At 41.1% G+C, this 22,178-nt stretch overlaps 11 protein-coding genes across 11 annotated transcripts; 5 read left to right on the top strand and 6 right to left on the bottom strand.

Moving 5' to 3' along the window:
• Positions 1–23: 23 nt before the first annotated feature.
• On the top strand, positions 24–2,360 carry CDC24 (Rho family guanine nucleotide exchange factor CDC24; the record flags this gene model as incomplete). The annotated part of the gene is made up of 1 exon (XM_003683441.1): positions 24–2,360. One exon carries the CDS (start codon positions 24–26, stop codon positions 2,358–2,360), a length of 2,337 nt encoding a protein of 778 aa, XP_003683489.1.
• Positions 2,361–2,502: 142 nt separating this feature from the next.
• On the bottom strand, positions 2,503–4,449 carry CIR2 (electron-transferring-flavoprotein dehydrogenase; the record flags this gene model as incomplete). Its single annotated transcript, XM_003683440.1, has 1 exon — positions 2,503–4,449. One exon carries the CDS (start codon positions 4,447–4,449, stop codon positions 2,503–2,505), a length of 1,947 nt encoding a protein of 648 aa, XP_003683488.1.
• Positions 4,450–4,888: 439 nt separating this feature from the next.
• GDS1 (Gds1p) lies at positions 4,889–6,145 on the bottom strand (the record flags this gene model as incomplete). Its single annotated transcript, XM_003683439.1, has 1 exon — positions 4,889–6,145. The coding sequence occupies one exon, from the start codon at positions 6,143–6,145 to the stop codon at positions 4,889–4,891; it is 1,257 nt and encodes a 418-aa protein (XP_003683487.1).
• Positions 6,146–6,804: 659 nt separating this feature from the next.
• Positions 6,805–8,334, bottom strand: TDEL0H04160 (uncharacterized protein; the record flags this gene model as incomplete). The annotated part of the gene is made up of 1 exon (XM_003683438.1): positions 6,805–8,334. One exon carries the CDS (start codon positions 8,332–8,334, stop codon positions 6,805–6,807), a length of 1,530 nt encoding a protein of 509 aa, XP_003683486.1.
• A 308-nt stretch (positions 8,335–8,642) lies between these two features.
• Positions 8,643–10,181, bottom strand: CLN3 (cyclin CLN3; the record flags this gene model as incomplete). The annotated part of the gene is made up of 1 exon (XM_003683437.1): positions 8,643–10,181. The coding sequence occupies one exon, from the start codon at positions 10,179–10,181 to the stop codon at positions 8,643–8,645; it is 1,539 nt and encodes a 512-aa protein (XP_003683485.1).
• A 975-nt stretch (positions 10,182–11,156) lies between these two features.
• Positions 11,157–13,139, top strand: MSC6 (Msc6p; the record flags this gene model as incomplete). The annotated part of the gene is made up of 1 exon (XM_003683436.1): positions 11,157–13,139. One exon carries the CDS (start codon positions 11,157–11,159, stop codon positions 13,137–13,139), a length of 1,983 nt encoding a protein of 660 aa, XP_003683484.1.
• Positions 13,140–13,239: 100 nt separating this feature from the next.
• CYC3 (holocytochrome c synthase CYC3) lies at positions 13,240–14,058 on the bottom strand (the record flags this gene model as incomplete). The annotated part of the gene is made up of 1 exon (XM_003683435.1): positions 13,240–14,058. One exon carries the CDS (start codon positions 14,056–14,058, stop codon positions 13,240–13,242), a length of 819 nt encoding a protein of 272 aa, XP_003683483.1.
• A 272-nt stretch (positions 14,059–14,330) lies between these two features.
• On the top strand, positions 14,331–16,754 carry SOG2 (Sog2p; the record flags this gene model as incomplete). Its single annotated transcript, XM_003683434.1, has 1 exon — positions 14,331–16,754. The coding sequence occupies one exon, from the start codon at positions 14,331–14,333 to the stop codon at positions 16,752–16,754; it is 2,424 nt and encodes an 807-aa protein (XP_003683482.1).
• Positions 16,755–16,872: 118 nt separating this feature from the next.
• On the bottom strand, positions 16,873–17,802 carry TFB6 (TFIIH complex subunit TFB6; the record flags this gene model as incomplete). The annotated part of the gene is made up of 1 exon (XM_003683433.1): positions 16,873–17,802. One exon carries the CDS (start codon positions 17,800–17,802, stop codon positions 16,873–16,875), a length of 930 nt encoding a protein of 309 aa, XP_003683481.1.
• A 577-nt stretch (positions 17,803–18,379) lies between these two features.
• On the top strand, positions 18,380–19,911 carry MEK1 (serine/threonine protein kinase MEK1; the record flags this gene model as incomplete). The annotated part of the gene is made up of 2 exons (XM_003683432.1): positions 18,380–18,985; positions 19,048–19,911. The coding sequence occupies 2 exons, from the start codon at positions 18,380–18,382 to the stop codon at positions 19,909–19,911; spliced, it is 1,470 nt and encodes a 489-aa protein (XP_003683480.1).
• A 439-nt stretch (positions 19,912–20,350) lies between these two features.
• On the top strand, positions 20,351–22,174 carry MNE1 (Mne1p; the record flags this gene model as incomplete). The annotated part of the gene is made up of 1 exon (XM_003683431.1): positions 20,351–22,174. The coding sequence occupies one exon, from the start codon at positions 20,351–20,353 to the stop codon at positions 22,172–22,174; it is 1,824 nt and encodes a 607-aa protein (XP_003683479.1).
• Between the last annotated feature and the right edge of the window lie 4 nt (positions 22,175–22,178).

The following is a 22,178-nucleotide window of genomic DNA, read 5'->3' as shown; positions in this document are numbered from 1 at the left end:
CACATTTGCTAAAATAGTCTCCGATGGCGGTCCAATCGCATATGTCGTCGGCGTCACTTCCTTTGCAAAATCCGCGGTCAAATTCGACTGCGATGTCCAACGTGATGAACACGGCTGTCACAGAGCTTGATTCTCTCTACTATATCTGTGCAAATGTTAAGAGAAGGTTGGAGCAATTACCACAATTACATCCGTATATGAACCTGGCGTATGCTTCGAGTGAAGTGCTAAGTGAGAGACAATCGCTGTTTTTATCACAGAAGCAGCAGCAACAAAAGGTTAACAGCCATCAGAGTATATCATCGACCTTTAGTGGCAGAGATAGCCATCCTATTATTAGTAGTACGGCCAGAACAAGTTCTATCTCGAATTCTAGTTTGAAGGAGGAACTGTCGCTAGATGGCATTACTTATACCTCTTCTTCACAGGGGAATGGAGGTAGTAATAGTGGGAATGAAAACAACAATAATATGGAAGACACACTTTTGACGTTCAGTATGGGTATACTCCCGATATCGATGGATTGTGATCCAGTAACACAGCTTTCACAACTTTTCCAACAGGGTTCGCCGTTATGCATAATATTCAACGCTGTGAAACCCCAGTTCAAACTCCCTGTGGTGTCTTCTGATGATATCAAGATCTGCAAAAAGTCCATTTACGATTTCATACTAGGTTGCAAACAACATTTTGCCTTCAATGATGAAGAACTATTCAAGATATCCGATGTTTTCTCCAATTCAACAAGCGACCTTATAAAAGTTATAGATGTGGTCAGAACGCTCATGAACTCACAACCAGAGATCTTCTCCACAACACATGATATCGAAGAGCAGTTATTGCGTGAGCTACAACATGTGCCTATCAACTCTGAACAGTCGAAGATTATGAAGGAACTTGTTGCCACAGAGAGAAAATATGTTCATGACCTCGAGATACTGGAGAGATACAGAAAACAACTGTTAGAGAGCAATTTGATCACTACTGAAGAGCTTTACATGTTATTCCCAAATCTGAGTGACGCAATTGACTTCCAAAGGAGATTTCTGATTTCATTGGAGATCAATGCCCTCATTGATGCGCCTAAGCAACGAATTGGAGCCTTATTCATGCATTCCAAACATTTTTTCAAGTTGTACGAACCTTGGTCCATAGGTCAAAACGCAGCGATCGATTTTCTATCCAGTCATTTGGAGAAGATGCTTAGGACAGACTTCATCATCCGCAACAAGCTAGAGCTACAATCTTTTCTTTACAAGCCCGTACAGAGACTGTGCAGATATCCGCTTTTGTTAAAAGAACTGCTCCAGGCCTCACAGGACGTAGGCAACTCTAAAGAACTTGAGATCGCCCTCGATATCTCTAAAGGAATTGCGAGAAGTATTAACGAAAATCAAAGAAGGACCGAAAATCACGAAGTGGTTAAGAAGCTCTATGGGCGTGTCACCAATTGGAAAGGTTACCGAATTGCCAAGTTTGGGGAACTACTTTATTTTGATAAAGTTTACATCTCGACCAACAATGCATCCGAACCAGAAAGAGAATTCGAGGTTTACTTATTTGAGAAAATCATCATTCTCTTCTCTGAAGTTATACAAAAGAAAACTGCATCACTTTCGCTCAAGAAAAAGCAGACAAACTCTGGCTCTTCATTGAGTTTGAATTTGACAGGATCTCATAGTAGCTTCAACACGTCCTTCAATGGTGTTTCTGAATCAAAATTAGATCTGAGGGGACGCATAATGATAGTCAATTTAAATCAGATTACCCCACTGGAGTCTCACTCTTTGACTATCACATGGGAGTCCATTAAAGAGCAAGGAAATTTCATACTAAAGTTCAAGAACGAGGAAATTAGGGACAATTGGAGCTCTTGTCTACAATCCCTAGTGCGGAAAGCTAGAAGCGAGTCCTTTAGAAGTGTGAACAGTAATGAACAAGCGTCATTTGCATCTCCGGCACAATTTAGACGTGCGCATACAAGTATGAGCTCCCTCAACAGCTCGCAAGGGAAGCATGTTTCCGATATGTTGGCCAAACGCAACACATCCTCTTACGAAAGCGAGTATCGTTCGATATCAGAAAATTATAAAAACTCGATACCGAAATCTTCACTTTTGATAAGAATCGCTTTCAATTCAGACTTCTATACAGTTCTGGCTGAGCTGAATTCAACTGTCGATGAAGTTTTACTCATAATACAACGTAAATTGAGTCATTCCGGAAATGTGAATAAGATAAAATATCAGGATGAAGACGGTGATTACGTCATGCTTGAATCGGAAGAGGATTGGACTGTCGCCAAAGAAATGCTGAAAGAAAGTGAAGATCGCATTCTCAACGTCTGGGCGTATGGTTAATGATATAGAAAGTCGTATGCATATTTTAATCGAAGTATACTTCATCATATTAACGAGAAAAGTTCGTATACGTCTTCGCTGTCAATGACAGTTTAAACGTATAAAAATAAATAATAATTTTACAGTGACCAACAGATAACGTTTAGGTCAAAGAGTATTTGGGACCATCACCACCTTCTGGAACGACCCAGTTGATATCCTGAGTTGGCACTTTGATGTCGCAAGTTTTACAATGAATACAGTTTTGTGCATTGATTTGGAACTTGACTCCCAGTGGAGAGCTTTCATCTTTCACGTACTCGTAAACACCTGCTGGACAGAAGCGATTCTCGATTCCTTTGAACTTTGGATATGCAATTTCTGCGTGCTTTTGCAAGTCCTGCTCTGGAACCCTTAGGTGGCATTGCTCGTCCTCATCATGGTAAGTACCAGTTCTGGAGACAGAGGTCATGATATCAAAGGTGATAACGCCATCTGGCTTTGGATAGTCGATTGGTTTATGTTTGGAAGCCGGTTCAGTAATGGAGGCATCAGATTCATGGAAGCTAAACGTCCATGGACTGCGACCTCTCAATATGTAGGTATCCAAACCAGAATACATCATACCACCATAACCGCCGAGGAAAGAGTTAAATGATGGCCTAACGTTTCTAACAGAATATAACTCGTCATAAACCCAAGAATTCTTAAAGGCCTCATGGTAAGAATCAAGATTCAAAGGCTCTTCAACCAATTTCTCAGTTCCACTTTCCTCTAATTCCTCAAGGCTCGGCATCTTTGAGATTGCCTTGTACATTTCTTCAGCAGCCAACATACCACTCTTCATTGCTGTATGAGATCCTTTAATTTTTGGTACGTTCATGAATCCTGCCGACGCACCGACTAGTACACCACCAGGGAAGTTTAATTTAGGGACAGCCTGTAAACCACCCTCATTCAGGGCACGAGCGGCGTAAGAAATACATTTTCCACCCTCCAAGACGTTTCTGTAATATGGATGTTGTTTCATTTTCTGGAACTCCTGGTATGGAGAAATATATGGATTCTTGTAATCCAAACCCACAACCAAACCAACGGTGACAATATTCTCACCAAAATGATATTGGAAACCACCACCGTAGACATCGTTGGATAAAGGATAACCCATTGTATGAGCAATGAAACCCTTTTTAAATTTCTCAGGGCTCACTTCCCATACTTCTTTTATACCCAAACCGTAAGACTGATTCTGGCAGTTTTTACGCAAGTCAAATTTTTTAATCGCTTCCTTGGTTAGCGAGCCATGACATCCTTCTGCTAGAACAACTTGTCTTGCATTGAATGCCATACCTCTTTCAAAATTGTCCTTTGGTTTTCCGGATTTCGAGATACCCATATCCTTAGTAGCTACACCAACAACGGATTTGCCATCTTCGCTGTAGAGTAAATTAGAGACAGCAATACCGGAGTATACTTCAACGCCCATCTCTTCGGCTTTACCACCTAAGAATGCTGTTATTTCACTCAATGATCCCACGTAGTTTTTTCCTTTATTGTGCATGTGGGAAGGGGCTGGCACTGGCAGGACCAATTTGCCCATAATGAATTTCAATTCTTCATCAACTACTTTAGTAGCGATTTCTGCAGGTAAGGGAATACCTTCACCATTCTCATCGTAATACTCGCTCTCTGGGAACAATTCCCTCAGTGCTCGAGGGTCCATGATAACCCCAGATACGATATGGGAACCGATATCTGCGGACTTCTCTAATACAACAACTCTCAAGTTTCCTTCACCTTGTTCATTATCCAGTTGCTTAAGCCTAATAGCTGTAGCCAAACCAGCAGGACCTCCACCTACAATACATACATCGACCTTGTCGACAGCTCTTTCCTCAGTGAGGGTTTGCTGTTCTTCAGACGTCAGCTTATCAAATGGGATTTCAGCAGACTGCAATTGTCTGGTAGAAACGGAAAACTGGCGCACATAATTCAGATGCCTATATGATTGTCTAAGCACAACATTGGAAATACCAGCGTTTTTCGAAATTGTTTTTAATAGTGGGTTAAGCCTAGGCTTCACCGCTCTTTTGCCGATTGTTCTAATCATCACCGCTAAATGAGCCAAAAGAAGGCTCCTCAAAAAAATGCCACTTCGTGCTAACTAATAGCTAATATTATCGCTAATAAAACAAATTCTTAGCCAGATTAATGACCTACAGTATATTCAGGCTGTTAATCATCGTCATTTCCATTTCCTGCGTCAGAGGCAATGAGGTAACCACCGAAAAAAAATACTGAAAAATAAGTTGGCAATAGCACAGTAAAAAGCGATTCATTAAAGAAGTCACTGGTAGCCCATTTTAGCGGCTATTATCAATGTCTATATGTCTATCGTTAGAAACCGATAAATATTGCATTATAGAATAAATTTAACTACCTATAACAAGAGACAGTGTCTCTAAACCCTTTAAACCAAATGATGATAAAAAATAAACTTCGACTGCATAGAGCATTTCATGATATCGAAGAGTGTACTGCATTTTTTACTAATCAAAAATGCATTCGAGTTCTTCGAAGGACATTGCCTCGGGGGATTCGATATCATGAGTTAGGAAACCTTCTCTGACAGTTTTAACCCAAGAATCAACAAAACCGGCTCCTGAAGGCCGATCAGGCGTAGAAATGCTATTGCTAGATGGCATTGTTTTCGATCTAGAGTCAATTGGTGTTTGTGTGGAGAAAACCTTATGAATGGCTGCAACGATAGCAGCTGAATTCTGCGGAATTGCATTAAAGTTGTTCTTCGAAGACGATTTCGAAAGTCTTGGAGCTGCAGCTGCAGCTGTTATGTATGTGACAGGAGCAGACTCAGATCTGTTTGAATCAGCTTTGTAATCACTGTTGTTTGATTTCGTTTTTTTAAATTGCTCATTTGCTTCTTCATCACCGTCCGAATGAGCTCTTTTTACTCCAGGATTCACTGCAGTGCCCTTCTCTGGAGTAACTGAGGCTGGTGTCAAAATTGCGGAAACTGGCGATGTGGAATATGGAATGTTAAATTCGGGACTTAGCGAAAAGCCCAAATTTGTTGATGTGCCCATCTTGGCAGCATCTGAGAAACCAGAATCACCCTTCTTTGAGTTCAATTGTGAGTCGCCAAAATTATCATTAATCGCCACACCTTGCTGTTGTTTCAAATGAACCGCTGCAGCCTGGGCATGTTTCTTGTAATCTGGTGACAGGATACCTCTGTAAACATATACCATTCTTCTTGGAGAAGAATTTGACCACTCTCTTGACAAAGCATATGTCAAAGTCTTTTCTACCTTTTTCAATTTCTTGACGTAAGCATTCAATTTTGCAGAGATCAAATTGGATAGTTTGGTGGAAAGGTTAGACATATCTGGGTGTTTTTCAAGAAGATGATCCGACAATTGTTTGACAGTCATACCTTGTAACCCCGGATCTTCTTCCCACAAAATAACAAAAACTGCGAACAACACATCATCATCTAATGGTGCAGTTCTATCCTTTGGCATTGGTCTTTCACCTGTAACGGGTATAATTTTTGAAATTTCTAAAGTGAGCGGATCCTTTTTTGGACTATTAACAGATCCATCCTTCCTAATTTTCCCATTGTCACTAGGAGATCCTTCAGATGATGGGGTATTAGGAAACATACCATCATCATTTTTTGGATTGAACACGAGAGGACTCGCTTGAAATACTGGAGAAGCTGTATTATGCAGTATTTCATTCTGCAAGGCAGGAATTTGTAGCGGCCTTGGATTAGTTAATGCCATTATAATAAAAAAAAGTACAGTAAAAACCTTGTTAGTTGGACAAATTAGTTAAAATCTCCAACAGTTTTTTCCAAATAATAATAATAAAAAAAAGGCTAAAATTTGGTTAATTCCAGCGAAGGGACAGAATCAATCACTCTATTTCCCACTTTGATTGGAATATATCGGTATAATGTATCGAAATACAATTGTTTGAGCGAAGAAGTAGAACTTAAGAATTGAAATAAAAAGTTGAAGCCTAAATAGAGATAAGAGAAGGGAAAATGTAATAAAAAGTACGATAAGAAAAGTTAATTAAACAAGAAATAAAATGCGGGATGAATCATACCGAGACAGATAGACAATGACAGAAAAGCATTTTCAAGATGTGAGGATCGAAGACTTTGAAAAATTCAGATTAATGGAATTTTTCAAAAAAATTGCGTCGCTTGGGTTGAGTCAGATTGAATCGAGAGCGATCTCTGAAATAAATAAAATTAATAAAAAAAAAGATAAATAACGAAGAAACAAATCAGCATTGTAGCAGTGGTGGCTGAATAGACACAACTAAGCGCTCGATCAAACGTAGAGCTACTAGTATTTAGTGTGAAACGTCTTGATGGATTACTATAACATCTACTCTTTTAAACCCATACACCACATTGATTAAAATAAAACAGTCATTCAAGATCTTGACTGCGCAAAGCTGATAGTGCCCTTTGAGTAATTTTATAATCGTTGGGCCAGTAGTCGTCTAAGTAAACTCTTTGTCTTGATTGACCAGTAGGTGGAATAAACCAGTAGTTTGCAGCAACATGCACATTTTTGTCGCTCTTGTCATTATTACCATATGAAGTCACTTCATGGAACCAGCCCGTTGGCAAATACAACATTTCACCTGGTTTTAAGTCAACTGAAATCCTATGGGAACCGGAAAATGACGGCCACAGTTTCCCTGCAGCTTTGGTAATTGATTCTCTTAGTTTTTCGTTATTAATATCTCCCAAATGCACTACGCTAGGTGGTACAGTCGAAAAAGAGGGCGGATCTAATTCTCTGGCATCTACATCTCTTGACCTTAATTGCTTCTTCAAGTCGTCATCGATTAATTCCTCATATTTGTTTTTTAACTCGTCGTCTAATGAGGTGGTCAAAAGGGTTTTGTAAACTTCAGCGACTATCGCACCATCATCTCGAAGTTGCCTCCAAAGTGGGGCATTCTTATTGTTGAAATAATCGATGACGCCTGAAGGGAAAAATTGACGGATATCGCCCACTGTGTACATCTTTGCTGCATCACAAGGTGCGAATAAAGTGAACCTCTTGCGGCCAGCTACGGGAACGTAGAGGTTGTCAGCATGATCATGATGCAAACCTGATGATGAACCACCACCTGGTACATTTCTTCCCAACCCTAGTCTGCCCTTCGGATCGTTGGGATCGAACTTGGCCAGCCAACTGTCGTCACCGGAGTGGTCAGCCAGCGGCTTTGCGGCCCCAATCCATAGATTTATTTGTTGTGGGATCAAATAGTTGAGAAACTTTGGAGTCTCAGGAACAACATTCACAAGATTTGTCATTGGAGATTGATACAATTCCTTGACTCTGATTTCATACTCCTCCTGGTCATCACTCTCCTCATCATCCTTATCAACTTCGTCATCTTCCTCTTCCAGATCATCAAAATCATCATGTAAGTTTTCAAAGGTTATAGAACCTGTCTCGAAATCTTCTTCTAGCACTTGATCTTTTTCCTCCTCATCAGTCGAGTAATCTCCGTTATTAGGGTCATCTTCCAAATACTGCGTAGTCAAATACAACCCTGTATCCTTCTCCTCCATGATTTTATCCAGAAATTGACCGAAAGACATCTTGAGTCGTCTGGCCCCACTTCCAAACCCGCCCTCATTCTTCTTCTCAATAGTCAAGATTTCCTCACTGGGTAAATAGTCTCGTATCTTTGAAGGCTTCAATTTTTGCAAGAACGAAATATCGTCTGGAACACCGTCAATCTTACAAGGTTTCCTTGAAACAACATACTTTTGGAAAAAATCTTCTATTTGTTGGTCTGTCTTTGGTACTGCAACAGTGTCGATTTCTGTTTCAAATTCAGGTGGAACATATCCGTTGTAACCTGATTGCAGTTTCTTATCCAAATCCAGAGCTATTTTGCTCTTTCCACTTTGTAACTCATCTACTTGCCTTTTCATTCTGGCTAGCCCATCCTTCCCAGGTTGTCTTTGTCGACCATCACAGGGCATTCTGTTGCTTAAATTTTTCAAAGTTTTTCCGTGTCGCCTAAAAGAGACTTCGAGAATTTCATCGGGAACAGTTTTTGACACATTCTCGTTGCTATAGACACCGATAAAGATTGGCTCCTCTATTTATAACTACGATTGTAGAAACTATGTTACTGGCTGGAACTTGTGTCCCTTAATGCGTAGACCTCAATGATTTTATGACACGAATGATTGAATTAGTGCGGACAGATCTATGTAATTTTATTTAGTCCTAGGCGTTAACGCTTAAGGGCAACATCGTTTTCGAAAAAATCGATGTCCATACTTGAAGAGGCTCTCTTTCTATGACCCTTGACAAACTTTTCGGTACCCTCGGTGTTTGTGCGGGAGGGTGCCATGAGGTTACGACCGGCCATTGATCTCCTCTTTATGGCAGCCATCTTATTCTGTAAGAGCGTTGGGGTAGTTGGGGTCAATGGCAAAAGCCCCGAGGATGTGGTTGTAGATCTTGAGAAGGATAATAAAGACCTGTCACCGGCAGGTGTCGTTGAAGAGTCCGGAGTATTCGTGAATAAATCATGAGCCATAAAAGGCGATGCAAATGGTGATGCAGAAGATGATGCCATTGCTGGCGGAGTCGTTGCCGAATGGGAAGATGCTATATTTGAAGTGTTTGATGCAAATGAATGGTCGAATGATTGACCCATGGTTTGGACTCCCGTTGTTGAAACATCATCTTTATTTTTTTCGTTATCATTAAAGTCATTACGTTTTTCATATGACGTTAGAGTATTTTGTTGTAGAGTCTCAAACTCTTGAGAACGGTAGAATTGTTCCATTTGAAGTTGGATGAAGTAGTTTTGTAAAGCTTTCAGGATTTTTTCGCTTGTAGTTTTACCTTCGTTGATATATTTGAATTTGAAACTTGAAGGCAGGGAATCAGTTTTAAGTACTAAAGCCAATAGCGAGTGACAAACTCTAATCAAATTGGCATCATTGCCAACTAAATCCAAATCTTCCCACTGATTCAAATCATCAAATTTGATGGCCAAAGTAGTGAGGGTGATAGCGGCCAAAACAATTTGAGAAGCAGAACAGTTGAACGACAACTTGATATCAAAGCATGCTAATTCACAGAGCATCATCGAGCCAAATTTAATCAGATCAACGTTCAAATTGTTTTCATGCAAAATCTGTGGTGAAACAGTCTTATTGTCCTTCATAAATAATAACAAATCGATGAACGAATCATGAGTAGCAAATTGACATAGGGACCAGTTCAAAGATTTCAAGAGATGTAATTCCATCTCCTTGAATTGTTGAGCTGAATACTGTTTACAACATAGTTTGGTCAGATGTTTCAAAGACGTAATACGGTTCTTTGAATCCCAAAACTTGGAGCTGATCCACAGAGCGGTCAATGCCAATAGCTGGTAGTTACAACTCTTGACAATATATTTGGAAGTATACCTATCCAATATATTAAAGCATAAGAACAACGTAGAGCTCGAAAGACCCAACCTAGTATGACAACACATGAGAAAATCAAAGATCAATAGCCTCATCTTGGCATTGATCTGCGGTTGGGACTCAAATGTAACTATGTTAGGCCTTGAGATCACGTGCTGCCCGTCATTACGCTCCAAGTTAATCAAATGATTCAACAGATGATTACTGTACTCCAATACAGAGAACTCATGACTAGCGGCCTCTCTAGTGATCAAATTGACCTCTTGCGATTTCAAATGAGCTACTGTTCTTCTCACACGGGCCATATACCCAAGATCGACACCAACTATATCCATGACATGTTTCATATTACCAACTCCCAACGAAATAGCAGTGAAGAAAATATGAAACAAGATACCAAGGAGTGAACTATTATGTGTAACAAGTTTTATATACTATCAAATTAAAGGATCACCGATCTGTGGTACAGCGAGAGACTCTAATACGAAGGCTGATCTACCAATGGAGAAAAAAAAAATTTTGCACAGAGGTGTGAGGCATAGGGCACAGTTGCAGTGTGATTCTTTGAAACCCAACCTCATCCAACACCAGTACTCTTTGCAGCATACAGCGTAGTTACTCTTACAGGTAAAAAATCCAGCCTACATACGCCCATTTTCGCTGAGGGTACTGTCCATGAAACCAGCTTGGCCCAAAGCCCTAGGAAACGAGATTGAAATTGAAAAAAAAAGTTCGACGTTTTGCCTAATGGGGAAAAATGGTCGTAACTGCGCTTTATGAGGCAGAGCTGAGAGCAGATAAGCTGTCTATTTTAGTTGGGACAGGGGCAGGAGCACGGGAACGTTTCGGTAATACTCGCAACAACCAGTCTTGCTATTGCGCTATCGCAGTACTACGGGATCCACGAGCCTGGTGAGTAATTATGGTGAGGATTTGCTGTGGTAGCGCCGCGTGTATCGAATTGACAACTAATAGCACCCAGTGAGGTGACCGAATTGTGACTCTCTGCACGGGTAGGTGTAGTAGAGTATGAATACGGTACAGAGGGCCATTATCACCGAGCAGGCAAGTTGGCGAGGCATCAGAAGAAATTGGTTTCAAGTCAAGTTGAATCGTCATTTACTTTCTCAATGCCAAGTCAGCAATTCAAGGCTCGGCCAGATCCGACTCTCTTGATGGGGATGCCGTCACATACTTGTAGCTCTCTCGTAATGGATTAATTACTATCACGTGACTTTGTAGTCATTTCATCTCTATGTAGTGAAAAAATATTCAATACTGACCTGGGCAGTAATGAAACAAGACTGCAAGCACATCCAGCAATGCTTTCTCGGAGGCTGTTATCTAGGGCAAAAATACCACAGTTACTTGTGAGATGCCAGTCCACTGTTGTACATCCTGTATCGAAATTGGGCAATGAACTATATGATCAATTAAAGTCAGGTGACGCCAATGAGGTTTACTCTACACTAAAAGATCATCTTGATAAAATTTCGCAGGAGTTGGTTGATCCGACTACTTTGCAAAGATCTTTTGGTTTAAATGCCCCACTTACGCAGTTCTTGAGGAAGGCTGCTACCGATAAAGAATCAACTGTGGAGCCATATCAAATATTGAATACCTTATGCCAATACCAAGTTGCAAGATCACCGCATTTTGAAGTCGTCATGAGACATCTTTTGACTCGTGGGTCACCACAGGATGTTATTGCGTTGTGGGTGAAATATTTGGAGACTATTGCTGAAAATCCAAATGCGATGTCAAGGTCGTTCAACAACCGTAATGGTAACAATAACTCTCATGAGAATAATATGGCATTGGCTAGTTTGGCGTACTTGTTATTGCCAGAAAATAACCCCGATCTTCAAGTTCTGGGCCAGATTTTACAGTTGAATAAGGAACAGGGTCAACATGTCCCTTTTAACAAATTAAGGTTTATGATCAGCTCATTGATAAAGGATGAAAGGAGAGAGGCTGCACAACAAGGTTTGAAATTGTTGTTCCATCAATATGTCGACTCCGACAAGGAGTCTTTTATCAGGCAATTGGACCAGACTCTGCAATTTCATCATCTGCAGGATCTTTATAATCAGTATCACGAGCAGTCCGTTGATCCAGAGATAATTGCGAAGTTCATGGAAAAGTACATTGATTGTAATAACGCAGCTGGTGCTGTCAAGATTTACAATGAGAATAAAGATCTGGATTCTTCCATGTTAAAGGATCATTTGTTGCTTGCTGTGGCGAACTTGCCCGCAAATTCTAGGAATTTGAGGTTGGATAGAATCTTGGCTATTTGGAATAGTGTCATTAAGCCAACAAACCCTGGTGCAGCGTCATTCGCAGCTTTGATTCAAGCACTTGGCGTATCTGGCAACGTTCAACAATTACAAAACATCTGGACTAAAGAAATTCCACAGGAGATTAAACTACAATCACCAGTGATCGAAGGGTACTTGACTGCTATGCTCAAATATAACAAGCAAGTGAAGTATGATGATATAGCTGGCAAACTGCCCGAAAAGATCGAGTCTTTGAACCTAATCAATACCGTACTATTGAAGATGGTTATTGACAACGTTTCCAAGGAGAAATTTGACAGTTTCTATGCTGCTCAATTTGCCAAAACCGAGGATGTTGCTTCTCAAAAGAGACCAAACGTTGAAACTTTGGCAATTAGGATGTATGCTAATTACCATTATGCCAGCGATAAGGACTCGTTTGACTTCTTAAAGAGCGTTTTCCAAAGTAAAAAAAATTTCCTGAAAGTGAATGCAATCATTGAGCATTTCATTCAAATCGTTCCGTCGATAGAGCCAATACGTGTGTTATATGCACAAGTGAAAGAACCAGTTGACTCAAGAAAATACGGTGCTTTCATCAATGCAGAATTTGTCAAACATAATGGTGATTATAAAGTCGCTGAAGAAATTTTCAAAGAATTCCTTGAGGCGTTGAAGGCTCAATCAAAAAAAATCGATAGATTCTCACTAGAGCCTTTGATCACCGGCTTTTGCGAACAGGCGATACGCGATCGCGATCCAAGTTTCCTACTTAAGGTCTCGACTTATTACTCTTTCGCAAGTAAAGTCAACCTCGAGCTAACATACCAAACAACGGCAAAAATTCTTCACACCTTGGCACTTCTGGCAAAAGACAAATCGGGCAAATTCGATGCATCTGAGCAAGAGTTCATCGGCCTCTTCCTACAGGACTTGGAATCAATGGAAAAGTTCAACCCAAATTCGAGAGATATTGACATGCTACGTAAGGCAGGTGTTAAGTTGCCGGGAAAATTAGCCTAGTGGAAAACAACAGAATAAATTATCATGTACATAGACATGCATAAGTGCAAATTTGTAGATATATACAGTAACGGGATATGATGAATATTCAAATGATTACCTATTTGTCCCCGTCGAAATACTTCTCGATAATAGGCTTAGTGTAATGGACAAACCTATCCTTAGCATTTGAAAGGTTATCTAGCGCAGGTCTAACGTCTAAATTGAAAGTAGGCATCCCTTCTTCATCGTCCGGTCCACCATAAAAGTCAATAACGTAACGAACTTTTCTGTAGCCAGGACAATCAGGATCTGCAGACATGGAATCCGCTCTCAAAACTGTCCAATCGTGTCTATCGAAGGGCGGCTCTCCGGAATATTGTTTGGGGAATACCTTACTCATCATCTGGTAATACCTGGCACGAGGAGACATTTCATGAGGTTTACCCATGAACTTCAAAAGTTTTGGTTGAATTTTTGTTTGCTCCGTATATGGCTTCTCCCATTCGAGCACTTCTTCCCAACAGCCCTCATTCAAGAAATTATGAACAAAGACCATCGACTCCACAGCATCCTCTGGAATTTCTTCACCAGTATTGGGATCGATCTTCCCCTTCCGTACCATTGCATTGTACATCTGTTGTGGTGAAGGGTACTCCCAGTTCGATTGATCATCTTCTCCCTTGGGGATACTGGAGACTGTACGATCTGTAGGTAGGTTCAACTTTTGTCCAGGTTGTCTCTTGGTAGACAAAAAATTGGGCATATTATTCAAGGGATTTAAACCACCATTCCCTACACCATCATGCATTACTGGACATTCTGACTGACTCGATGACTTACCATGCTGAACGGGGCAAGATGATGTGCCTTGATCGCTCTGTTTCAGACCATTCAAAGTAGGCCCAGCACCGGATTTATCAGCCCAAAACCAACCCATAGTGAATCCAATACGCCAGAACCAGTAATAAGAGCCAAACGACCTCTAAAGTTCCACTAAGATGCCTATCAATCGCCTTTAATCTACCATCTTCAAGCCGAAGTTTAGAAATCTTAACAAGATGAGTTCTTTACCCGGTCTTGGGAATCCGATTGTTCAAAGAATAAAGTCGACCATACTTGAAGAATGGAGAGATTAGTACAGGACACTGAGCGGGTTCTTCGTCAGTTTGACTGTGTTTAACTGTGTTGACAGCCTTGATGAGCTTGAATATGCCGGATATTGCTGGATACGGATCTGGCGTCGGAAAACCTGTGGTAAATGGAGTGGCATCACATCCTGGGAATGGTAATGGAGTAAAAGATAAACGAACACTGAGAGATGTTATATCTAAGAAACTTTCCCAACAGAGTGCTGGTGGTTCTACGATCAAGCTTATCGGTTTGAATATAACGAGCATACCGGATGCCGATGTGGAATTATTGAGAAATGTGGAAAGACTGTCACTTCGAAAGAACCTATTGATTCATTTGCCATCAAATTTCTGTACCTTGACAGGTCTTAGGTACCTTGATTTGGATAATAATATACTTCAAGAGATACCACCGGTACTGATGCAGTGTCCAAAGCTCGAGATCCTTGATCTCTCATACAACAATATCGAAATCTTACCGCAGGACGTATCACCTCTATGGTCACAGCAGCTCAAGGTACTTTCATTGAAGAGTAATAATGTGAACTCGATCTGGGGTTTAAGGTTTATCGTGAAGTTCGAGAATCTGCGAGTGTTGGAGATTCTTGGGAATCCAATACCTAATGAGGAGTTGGAAGCCGTACGTGCTCATACACCAATGACTCCAGACATTGTGAAAGAAGAATATTGGGCTATAGCCTTGCGAAGGTTCTTACAGGATCATCCATCGCCTTCAGAGAACTCACATGATCCAAGAATGTCAAAGGCAGCGAAACGTATGGGCTTCATCAACACCACTCCCCAAGCAAGCGCCGAGATTACTTCTTCTGTCTCGCCATCCCCGGTGGATGCTGCGCAGACGAGTTCTGAAGCCGACGTAAGCTACACAACTACCGAAACAACGAACAACGAACTATACAACCATTCCAAGTTCAACGACTATTTCAAGAGACTTTCGATCTTGCCCGAAGAGTCGTCAAGTAATGAGCAACTAAAGGTGTCGCATGATGAGTTCCTTGTGGCTTGTCGCAAATTACTGTTCAGTTTTACAGAGTGTCAACAGAATGTGAGAAAGATCGCTTCTTTTTGTAAGGAGAAAGCAGTAGCAGTAAACGTTGTGTCGCTCCTATACTCAGTAAGGTCCCACATTGATAATCTTGTCGGGTTATTGGAGCAGGCAGAGAGTGAAGAGAGATCGCATGACGCAGCACTGATCAAATTATGCATTACCATCATAACCATTTTCAAGCAGATAATAAGCCAACTGCGAAAGAATTTCAAAACTTTTTTCGAAGCAGATGATCTATGCTTTATTCGGATGTTCTACATGACACTGGTTTGTTCATACACAGAGATTTACAATGCATGGTGTTTCATTGGTGCTGAGGATGCCAGACTGTCAAGGAAGCGTCAGTTGAATCGAGCACATTCCGCAGTTAACCTGTCTGCTACAGCGTCCGCTGCTACAAACGGGCCATCCACAGTTTACTTACCCAGGACAAGAAGCAACACTGTGCAAGCGAGGGCGGTGCCAATGGCCATGAACCTCAGTACTATGGGCCCATCATCAATAGACACTTCTCTCGGCACTGCTAACGGTCATGGTTTTAAATCTCCGCCGCCCACGAGCTCCCCTTCACATTCGATTGCTACTCAAGGCCCTGTTGCAGTAACACCTCCATCTAATGGCCCCATTGCGCATAACTTGTCGCAGCAAACCGTCGACTCTAAGCTCACCGACAGCTCTCCACGACAGGTACATAGTCATTCTCCCCGCCCTCATAAAGCAAATGAAAGTCATGGAATCAATAATCGTGATGGAACTGAGGCGGAGACTGGTTCTCCGTCGTCCTCGGGCACCAATAACGTTGATACTCAATTATATCAGACATTGGGTACAGTTATAGTCATGGTGAATGTTGTCTATGATCAACTCACTTCAGAAATTTCCAAAGCGGCGATGGCTAGTACTATAGGTCAACAAGAACTAACTGACGCTCTTCTATCCAAAATTCGTGACCTGACCGATACCTGTTGCCAGGCAATGGAGCTATCCAAGACTCTCAATGAACGCCTGCATTTATTGACTGCAGATGGAGATAATTCTGAGAAGTACTTGTCAACCGCTGGTAAAGCCAAGACATGGGAAAACATAAACGCGTTCTTGAAATCTATCATTTCCATTTTAGCCAATACAAAACTCGTCATGGCCGATATGCCTGCACTCAACGAGATAAGGCCGAACCTTGCTTCGCTGGCTAAAATTACAAAAGACGTGACAGTCATTCTTGACCTGAGCTCTTATAAAGGAGTTTCAGTCTTGGCTGCTCAAAATCAGGCACAAGCTGCGTCACAAACTCAAACGCAGACTCAAAATCAATATCAACCACAGCATTCAGCGGGTGGCACGGAGGAAAGGGATGAAAAGTTTTATTCTTTCGTCACAACTCCTCAATTGACTCCAGCCCACTCTCATTCGACAAATCCTTTTGATGCTGCATGAAATCTCAGCAATTTGGAGTTTAAACATTGCGCTCAAAAGATCGATTAAGCGACGCTTTGGCGAATTTATTAATATTCACATATATACATCATATTCAGATGTTATTGGCATAATTCATTCAGTTCCCGCAACTTTCCAAAGCTTCTTCGTAAACTTTGCTGACCTCGTAGTGATAACCATGGATCTCTTGTTGCTCAAGATATCGCGGCATCATGGCTCTAGTGCGCTCAGCGATGGCGGTGAATCGCACTGCGTCTGTCCCGCTCATTCTAGCGTTCCCGGGTATAACGCCTTCAAGAAGCGTGGCAAATATCTTATCAAGTATGAACAGCAACTTGAAAAGTTTGGATAACGTACTATTCTGCTTTTCAACAGGCAGCGATTTCAGTTCGAACTTATCAACGTAGTCAAGAAGATCATCGGCTATTCTTATAAGGTAAGCACTCTGTCCAAAATACGTGGAATTACACTTTATTGTGATTTGGTCTCTTTCAGTGGTTGAAGGGTTATTTAGCAGATAATCCGTGTTAGGCATTCCGTCGATTGAATACCAGATAAAATCGACAAGTGACTTCAAATCCTTCAACAAAGGCTCTAGTCCTGAATAACCATTCTGTGTGTTAAGACCTCGCGATTGTACATATTTTCGTTGAATTTCGAGCAGTCTCTCGTCACAGTAGGATATAAATTTGGATTGCTGAGAAAGGGACAACCTTCTTTGAGTATTAGTCGGCTTGTCTAGAGGAGGTCTGGATTTCGCCAGTACTGTGGCGGAAGAGAAAGGAGAACCAACATTAATTCTGGGCCTGAAATCGTCCATCTCATCATACATACCTCGTTCGTCCTCATCCTCCACGTAACTTCTCTTAAAACCACCTTCCCCATCCTCGTCATCTCGCTCTTCTCCATATCTATCAAGATCTTCAGAAACTTCAAGTTCAGGATTTAGGTCTAAATCGTCAATATCATCATCACCCAATTCTCTAACGTTACTCAGGTCAATTTGCTCGTCCGCTTGTGGGTGAAGCGGAGTGTCAGGCTCTGACATAGTAAATGAAGGCTCAGCAGTAATTTCCTTTCAATTTCAGTTTACACCCAACACTAAATGGACTGCTTTTAGTCGAGTTAAACCGCTGTTCATCTCTTCAACTTGACCACCCCTGCTTACTCTTAAGCCTATTCACGTGACCTGTGTATATTGTAGCTTAAACTCAGCGAGAAGAGCCAAAATTGATCTTTAAACTCTCAGCACCTCTTGTACCATCATTGACACTTTCAGGATGCTATTAGAAAGTCCTGTCTCCAGTGGATAGTTTCAAGAACTCGCTGCGCTGCCAAAATTTAGTGTAAACAGCATCCTCAGTAAAGCTTCGAAGCTATTTCTATGTTGATCCATGTGAATCCAGCAGACGCTTTTCAGACCTATAAAATCTTGCTTGAGTACTCTCTCTTGGTTTAAAATCATGTATTCTTTGCTTGAGTGGCGTACTTAACAAGTCCGCGATTTCTTTACCATTTCTTACCTTTACTTCAACCTTAAGAAACACCAACAAGGTCTGGGAAAGATTTTGAGCATATCTATACAAGTTGAAACGATGCAGGAGTCTATGTTGGGATACTTGGAGATGGTAGATAGGGTAGAGGACGATTCAGACGACTCTATGACGAGTATGGGCTTCGGCGGCTATCCGAGGAGAATTGGTATTTGCAAACATAAAATGTTAAAGTTTGGCCGTAATGAGAAGGAGTGTGATTTAGTGTTTAGCGATCCAGTCGTCTCATCTATCCATTGCGTATTCTGGGCAATTTTATTTGACGAAGAGAGCTCTCCTATGTGTTACATTAAAGACTGTTCTCTGAATGGCACGTATCTGAATGGGGCTCTACTTAAGAGGAATAGTGCGTATTTGCTGCAGGATGGGGACTCGGTTGAGCTTCATGACCAAGATAGCAGAGCATTTAGGTTTAGGGCTTTGGGGCTAGCGGCTAATTCTCCGTTGTTCGATCAGCTGGGATTTGAAAGAGTGGTTGGCCGCTGGGAAGTCACCTCTCGGTTAATCGGTAACGGTACTTTTGGACATGTCCTAGTGGCTTACAAGAACTTGAGCAATGTGGAAAAGCAGGAGGGATCATTCTCAAAATGCACGCCAGAAAATTATGCTGTCAAGATTATCAAATTAAAGCCTAGTAAGCTGGACAAAGAGGCGAAGATATTACTCAAATTGAATCATGTATGTTGGGAGAATGTAATGCCGATGACCAGTAAATTTGTACTAACAACTTTTTGTCTTAGCCCAATATTATCAAAGTTCATCACACATATTGTGATATGAGGGACAATCTCTACATTTTTCAGGATTTAATCCCAGGTGGTGATCTATTTTCTTATTTGGCGAAAGGTGATTGTCTGACTTCAATTTCAGAGACAGAGTCGCTGATAATCGTTTACCAGATTCTTCATGCTCTAAAATACTTGCATGATCAAGGGATAGTACACCGTGATTTGAAGCTGGATAACATTTTGTTGTGCGCTCCAGAACCATGCACAAGAATAGTATTAGCTGATTTTGGGATTGCCAAAGATTTATCGACCGCTAAGGCAAGAATGCATACCGTAGTTGGAACACCCGAATATTGTGCACCTGAAGTTGGTTTCAAGGCTAATAGGAAGGCCTATCAGTGCTTCTCACGAGCTGCTACCCTTGAGCAGAACGGATACGATAGTAAGTGTGATTTGTGGTCGCTTGGAGTCATCACCCATATAATGTTGACGGGTATTTCCCCATTTTACGGTGACGGTACTGAGAGATGTATCATCCAGAATGCTAAAGTGGGTAAACTAAACTTTACCGCTAAGCAATGGGATACAGTCGCTGAAAGTGCCAAGAGCTTTGTGCGGAAACTGCTCGAAATCGATGTGACCAAGAGGTTAGACAGTAACCAAAGTTTGCACCACCCTTGGATTTCAAAGCACAAAGAGCAATTGCAAAAGATTTATGCGAAAAAAATCCTCAATATCACAGAGGAAGCATCAAAACATGATTCAACCTTGCTGAACTCGCCAGAGTGTTCATCAGAGTGGAAGCGGAAGTTACCCAAGAGCGTTGTAATGGACCATTCTGTGCCAAAGAAGAAGAAACAGAGGACAGGAATTTGAAGCTAGGACGATTAGTCACTCATTGTATTCTCATGAGCCTGCGAAAGGTTTAATAGTAAATTTTCTTGCTTCGCCTGCAAACTAGCCCAGTGAAGTTCTCATCCTCGAAAATTCATATCACTATAATTTAATAATACAACATCAGTTTTTTTCTCAAAAATCCGCATCATCTACTCACCTTCTACTAGGCATTAATGGGCATTGAGCAACTACTTGTGTCTGGTGCCCCGGATATTTTCAATTGAAGGTCTTGATATTCGAGGCAGACGTCAGATGTGATGGCCAGTTAGATCAAGCTCATCAAGATTAAAAGTGATTCCAACGAGAAGGGCTGTTCAAGCTTCAAAAGAGTACTAGATCATGAATGTTGGCAAACGAGTGCCTTCCATTGGAAAATTAACCTCCGATGTGCTGATAAGTAAAGCTAAGTCGGTAGGAAATGAAGAAAATAAAAGCTCGGCAGCACTCAATGGATGAGTTGGTACGATCCATCTCAAAATCGCAGACCGTCATCGATAATTGGATTTCTAATGCCATTGGAAATAGAAAATCCAATCATCAAAAGCATGCTACTGTTTTACACCTTCCGATTGTGTTGAAAACTCTACAACGATTAAGATCAACAGACAAGAGAGCCTTATACTTTGCTCTCATGAGTAAAATCCAGTCTTCTCAGATAAGGTGGATCTCTCAAAGTGCGAAAGAGATAGACACTGGCGATAAGTTACCAGCGGAATTTTACAATGAGATATCTAATATGCTATATCGAATATCCCTGAGGTGTGGAGCGGAAGAGCTAAATGCACTTTCCAAATTTCTACTTCAGCTATTGGCAAATTATGAAAGCGCGGTTCAACAGAGAGGAATATCGAAACAGAATACTAAATTTTACAGGAATTGTTTACTACCACTTGCGAAAACTGAATCTGTGTCACTTTTGTATGAGGGACTGAGCCTTGTACCTCCCAGTTCGAGGAATATCAAACTATTGATAGAAATGGCTTTCTTCTTTCACACTTCTCAATTCACTAAACTACTAGCACAATTAGAATGCAATCTTTTGAGAAGCAATAGCTTTTCATTAGATCAAGAAGAGATCGATGTCTTTTTCCCACTTTTCTTCGACATCATGCACAAATGTATTCTTTTGGGGGACGAGCATATTTGCATAAAACTACTATCAAAAATTACACAGGATTGGAATTTTGAAATGGATGATCATTATGAAAGCTTGTTAATCGAGATCTGTGAGAGGAATGCTGCCAATGAGGTTATCCAGGCATTGAACGAGGACAAATCCTTTGATTCCTGTCCTGAGCGCAGGTGGAAAGTTATTCAATCTCAATCATCATGGGATGAGTTTATGTCTTACGTGTGCCATGTTGATGTCAATTTATTTAATGAGTATCAAGACTTGGACTTTCTTCAGCAGAAGCTTTCGTCCGTTGGGCCAAGTTTGAATGATTGGAAGACATTTTTGGACAACCACAAGATCCCTGCCACTGCAAACCCTTCTGTGAAAGCTTTAATTGTTAATACCATTCTTGTAACCCTTGTTGCAAACAAACCTCTGGATTTCGTCATGTCAATAATGGAACATATGTTATATGAGTTGAACTACTGTCAATATTTCGTCGATACGGCCATGCTGGCTGGACAAAGAAGCTATTCGGGTTTTCATTGCTTGTTCAAGGCTTTTTCCAACAGCCGTTCATCTGTCCTCACTTCCTCCACTTTATTCAAATTTCTTGAGCAGATGAAGGACTACCATTTTACCACTAGCGACTACTATTTCATGATGAAATCATGTCTCACTGGCGCAGGTCATCATTCGCTTTACTACTTTCTTTTCCAATATATCAGCAGAAAAGGTTCTTCGCTTTACCAGAGCTCTAATGGGAGCTTGACTTGGGCTTTACCGCCGCGTATAGAACAGCTTTTGAAGTTAAGCATAGCTGAACAAAAAGGAGACAAAAGAATTCTAGAGATAGTTGGAAGTGTTGGCAATTGGTTCTTGGCCCATCATTCCGTCATTGGTGGAAATGAAATTGACCAAAATACGCTGAGACAGATTTTCGGGGATGAATATGTCTCTGAAGTAACAATGAGATCGCTGGTTGACCTTGAAAAGAAGTACACGTCCAAGGAAGTCGGTCATAGTTATAGGAGTGATAAGCGGCACTATTCTCCGTCGGCCGATTTGCGCATGAGCAGTAGGCTTCACCGCTTGCTGGAGTTTGCCGAAAAGCAGACGTCAAAATAATCCG

This window comes from Torulaspora delbrueckii, chromosome 8, assembly GCF_000243375.1.
Source record: "Torulaspora delbrueckii CBS 1146 chromosome 8, complete genome".
Classification (NCBI taxonomy): domain Eukaryota; kingdom Fungi; phylum Ascomycota; class Saccharomycetes; order Saccharomycetales; family Saccharomycetaceae; genus Torulaspora; species Torulaspora delbrueckii.
Note: the sequence above shows the minus strand (reverse complement) of the source record. Positions and strands in the feature narration are given on the sequence as shown.